Source organism: Fulmarus glacialis, unplaced genomic scaffold (assembly GCF_000690835.1).
Source record: "Fulmarus glacialis isolate BGI_N327 unplaced genomic scaffold, ASM69083v1 scaffold17076, whole genome shotgun sequence".
Lineage (NCBI taxonomy): Eukaryota > Metazoa > Chordata > Aves > Procellariiformes > Procellariidae > Fulmarus > Fulmarus glacialis.
The window spans coordinates 837-6,268 of record NW_009217636.1 but is presented as its reverse complement, the minus strand read 5'-3'; the positions used below and the strand labels follow the sequence as shown (position 1 = coordinate 6,268).

The 5,432-nt window shown below is 41.5% G+C and overlaps 1 protein-coding gene across 1 annotated transcript; it reads right to left on the bottom strand.

The window, feature by feature from the left end:
- Positions 1–1,244: 1,244 nt before the first annotated feature.
- On the bottom strand, positions 1,245–3,892 carry LOC104078210 (complexin-1-like; the record flags this gene model as incomplete). Its single annotated transcript, XM_009579754.1, has 2 exons — positions 1,245–1,442; positions 3,833–3,892. Coding segments are annotated over 2 exons (258 nt in total), but the record flags the coding sequence as incomplete, so codon positions are not given.
- Positions 3,893–5,432: the final 1,540 nt, after the last annotated feature.

Sequence of the window (5,432 nt, the reverse complement as noted above, 5' to 3'; positions counted from 1 at the left end):
TGCTAGCATCAAGGGATGCCACACACTTATAATATTAATTAGCTCCTGCACAGCACTGGAGAAGCCTCCTCACTTTATGCTTTTATAGTAGGTAGAGACTGAAACCTACATTTTACAGCTGGAGAAACTGGGTGGAGCAGGAAAATAACTGACCTCCCCAAGGCAACGCAGTAATTTAGCATGATACATAGCAGGCATACTCAGGATTTCTGGATCTCCAAAGCCATGGCTAACATTCAGGCCACCACACTCTCCCACACACTGCAGGAAGGGGTGGGCAGGACACAGCCACAACAATATACTGGAAACCAAATGTCCATCCTGCAAGCACTCCTGTGAATGGGACAGTTGAATATGGCACTGGGCAGAAAGAGGAAGGTTAGTTAATCAGAGCGGCCTATGTACTTGGTCATTGGTTTCAAAGGGGCTGGGGAGGTCCTCTACCAGAGCACTATGCACTCTCCTGTGGTTTCAGCTCTCTGTATGGCAACTGACCAAACCTGCTCTTTCAAGTTAAGTGTATGGCTAATTCCCAAAGTAACATGACTCTTGCTTAGATTCTGAGGCATTTAACTTCTACCAGCATCTGAGGGCAGATGACTCAATTCTTTCACAGTTCTGAGTGATGTCAGCTGTGTAAGTCACGCATGGTTTATCTTCCAAATGATCTCTTATTTATGCCAGTGATGGAATTAAAACAGAAAACTTCTGCTTCCATGGGAGAACTGAGATATCCCTTCCAAGAGCAGATGTGCTCAACCACAAATGGCTAGTGTGAGCCAATCAATAAGAACATTAATAATAATGACTAATAATTATTACCAGTAATAATAAAAAGAGAATTAAAAACAATTAAAGAGGCCACTGTTCACACTTAGTGAACACTCCTTCCTGCTTTGGATGGAAATGCATGTGAGGTTGTTCCTTTTCTATGCTTAGTGTACAGTTGCCTTATTTAACATATATAGTACTATGGCTTATAATAGAAGTTGTGTATTCTGCAGCTTTTTAATCTTTACATCCATTCAGAGGCATCTACTGGATATGACTATGTACAAAAAAGGAATGGATGAGTCTTTGAAAGAGGCAGTCAGAAGGGAATGGGAAGCAAAGGGACTCCTAGTGAGCAGTAGAGGGCAGACGTGGGGAGGGCTGCATGATGGATGGCAAGATTGTAAATCCCCATTGGGCAAAAGAAAAATCCTTTGCAGTACTGTTTATGCCCATCTAACAGTCTGCAGCTATTACTTCTTGAACATGTCCTGCAGGGGCCCTGGTAGGTATTTGATGACTGTGTCTAGAATGCTCTCTTCTTCTTCCTCCTCTTCATCCCCACAGCCAGGAGGGATTGCCTTCTTTGGGCGTGTTAGACTCCCTTCAGCGTTAGCTTCCAGTGCGGCCTGAGCCTCTGCTTCCTTTTCTTCCTTCTTCTTTATCCCATACTGCAGGGGAGAGATAATATATTGTTAGTCACCCACTGAACAGGATGACTGATGAAGCCAGCCATCACACATGGTGCCTCATGTTCTGCAATACGAACATCACTGTTAATATTCTGCTTTTGCTCTTTCACACAGACACCCAAATTATCAATCCTAACAACTCCCCCCTAAGTACAGCCCAGTGGATGGACAGCTCTCACAAGAGAAGATGGTCAGATGCTCAGATCACTCAGAAACAAGCACAGGAGAGAATTTGGGACTATACAGCCATGGGCCTAGCAAAAACAATATAAGCTCTGTGTTAGTAAAGTTTTGGGGCGGTATTCTACTGGTGTTGAATTTCCTCTTTTCTGCTAACAAGTCTGATGCTCAAGTCCATCATCTGCAATGATTTTGAAACTCCATCTGCAGCATTTTATAGTAAAGGTTTACGGATGTGGCAAAACTTCAGGAAAAAAATAATTATCAACAAAAGAAAGCAAACAGGACAGGATAGACTGGCAGACTGCAGCGAAAATGATGCAGTTTTAGATATTCTCATGCGGGAGATATCCTACATGACCTCATCCCTGTTCTTTTGGTATAAGAGGGACAGGAAGACCTCTTAGTGCAAATGAACCTTCTGAAAAAATCTGTCTGTATTTGCACGCAGAACTCCGCACTTCCTGGGGTAAAGCTGACTCACACTATCTGAAAAGAAACATCCTTAAGCCTGCAGGTAGAATGGATACCTGAAATTTGCTACTCCCATTGAGAATTAAAGGCATGCCACGAAGACTTTACATGAGTAACCAGGATCTCATTTTATGGTTTTATATTCAAAATGCTAGATTTAATAGAGGAGTAAAGATATGCCGGAGTGAATCAGACTAGGGAGAGAAGTGCTGTAGTATCTCAGCTCTCACAGTGACTAGGACTTTCCAACTGCTAGTTTGAAGGCATGCCCAAGGAAAACAACTTCTGCACCACCCAACCCTCATCACTCCTCAACCTTCACACATTTCAGTAATTCTCAGGTTTTGCTGTTATTTCCATAAGTGTTTGCACAGAAATTTTGGAGATTATAGCGATACATGATTAAAAAAATCAACTCAAACTGTCACATGCAAATCTACAACAACAAGGATACCTGCAAGCTACCCTCTTTATTACTTACAATCATTTCACTTCAGCTACATTAGGGAGGCATTTGCCCTTTGTGAGGAAGAGGAAAGGCATTCATGTTTGTTGTAGCAGCTATCAGCTTCAAAATTATTGCTCTGTAAAAGCCATTTCTTTATTTATGCCTAAATTTTAATTAAAGTACCAAATGGAATTAAGATTGCTCTCAATTCATCAGAACCATAAAGTAACTAACCTAAACCCATGCAAAGGCCAGCAAAACATTTTGCATGGATAAGCTTGAAAAGAACTTTGAAAGGAAAATTAAATATGATTTCAAAAACATCAAAGAATTATGTTGGTACAAAGTACTCAGTATTTTCTAGTATCAATAGTATGGGACTGCTGAATATACATGAAGTAAATGCTCTTTTCATAATTTTCTCCTTTCATTTTTTCCATTAAGAATGGACCAAGTTGTTTATCAGTAAAGCAAAAAATGCATTGTTGCTGTCATGACTTTCTGATTTCAAAGGGCTCTTGGGTTTGACAAGAAACTCCTAAACATTTCTGAGCAAGGGCAATATTTTTGATCCTTTCTCCATCATCATTAAGATACAGCATGACAGCCTGCAATGTTGAAACCAGTAACTTAAAAAACACTTAGTTCTCTACATCAATTCTTCCAAGTCAAAATGTTCATTAAGGATATTTGTCTTATGATTTTTATACCTAGTGGATGCCAGTCACACCAGATTTCATGGGAGAGAAGTTCAAGACAAATGATGTCTCCGTTCACACCTGAGGCAAAGGAAGCATTCGATCAACTTGAAGTTATAGGGCTGAATACCACCAGGAAGATCCAACATAGGACCAGCAACCACTGCAGAGGGAATGGCATACACTGCTAGGCTGTGGACTGTCTGTATGGCTGGTTGATACTCTCTGTCCCTCTCAAGTCACAGGTAGATATCTCTAGGTAATTCCCAGTGTAATTTATCTACAGACTTTATCTTCCTTTGCCAGCCAGAGGAGAAGAGCCGTAGTGGAGACAACACAAATCATAGTAACACACAGTTCCCCTGCATGCTTTCAAATCGTGCATCTCAAAACAAGCATCAGCTCATGGCGGGTTGATCCTCTAGCTCATGAACTTGTTGAACAAACATCCAGGCCACAGGAAACCATGGAACAAAAACAACCATTCAAGCGCTACTGTGTGCTAGGACAGAGGGAAGCTCAAAGATTATATGAAGGAATTAGCACTGTACTTGTCAGCCTGTGCTGACACGCTTCCTTAGGAAGCCTCTCCTGATTGCCCTCAGAGAATTGCACAGTGCTAGACAGACCTTAGCTCTTACAAGATATGGTCAGTCTTATGGGGCAGCTGCAGAATGGGACAATACATGGCCTGGAAAGAGATTTTTCACTGTAAAAGGGCATTAAGGAAAACCAGATTCTATTGTTCCAGTTTACTGGCACAAATGCCAAGTACAAAATTTTGTAATGGAACAGCATGTCCTAGATGGACCTGTCTGGCTAGCACTTTGTGGTTGGTAGCAGCTGCCAACCAAGTCTCCTCCACTGTGACTGCATCTGGGTGATTGACATTTGGAGGTATGCATGCAGGCTCCTCACAACACAGCTGTGCACCACCCATGGTGCTAGGAATTGTTCATGGCTAGTGGTTTTCACTGGACAACTGGTAGCATTGCTCTTCTTTCACTCAGGAAACACCTCTTCCTCCCAAGGTTTTCTGAGAGTCTGAAATTGGTCTTCAGTCTGCATCCCAAGACATAATACTGCATACCAGCTAACACTGAGTTTTCGTTTCTGGGAAAAGGTTGGCATATGAATGATACTGGTCACATTTCTCTTCAGGGCATTTTTCTCCTCAGTGGTTTTGTGTAGCTGCAGGTGGTATTGAATCTATGTCTGAACAGATGTGGCAGATACAACCATCTCTGCAATTACTATTTTATATACCAGCTGAACTGTCAAAAGCTACTGAGAGATTTCAATGCCTGTTCCTTATCTTGCTTCAAATACAAATTAAGGCAGACCTTGTCTCTTACACAGCCCTGTCTATTAAATTTCATGCACATTCCTACCCACAACACAATAAAAAAAAGAACAAAAATTATCAGCCCAGCCAGACTTGAAAGCATATGGTTAAAGAAGACACTGAGAGGGCAACTTGCCCACCCTTCCACCTCAAGGGTTAACTTGACCTGAACCAGTCTTTTTCTTAGAGACCTCAGGTAGGGAAGAACTATCACCTGCTCTGGAATTTAACTACCCTTTACAATTAAAATATTTCTCCTCATGTCTAACCTGATTCTTTCTGAAATGCCTTTTTAAAAGAAATCTGGAAAACTGAAAAGACACAGCTATTGCAAAAAGATTTATCTTTCATCTGTCCTTTTGGGCTTCATTTATTATGTGTGTTAAGTTTTTTTTTTTCTCTTCCATTACCAAAGAGAACACCAGCCCAGTTAAGATCTTCCCATCATTACCTCATGGAACCTTCTGCCAGGACTATATGTAGGACTGAAACAAACTGAGAACAATAGGTAGGATTTAACACTGACCTTTAGCTCCACAGCTGTGAAAGTCTGGGGTACAGAAAAAGACTCCATGTGTATTTCATTTATACAAGCCTGAAGTCTTTCTACATGATTTCTTTGGTCTCTCTGTGAGTGAACAGGCTGCTAAGCATATCTTTGGCTTTAAGTTTCAGGTGAAGATGAGGCAGTTTTCAGTCAGAGGCTTAGGAAAGTGTCTGCCGTTTTGATGGACTATGGTGTGGTTTTGTCTTTTTACTGATGCTACAGTGTCGTGGTTTACCCCCAGCCAGCAAATAAACCCCACGCAGCCGCTCGCTCACTT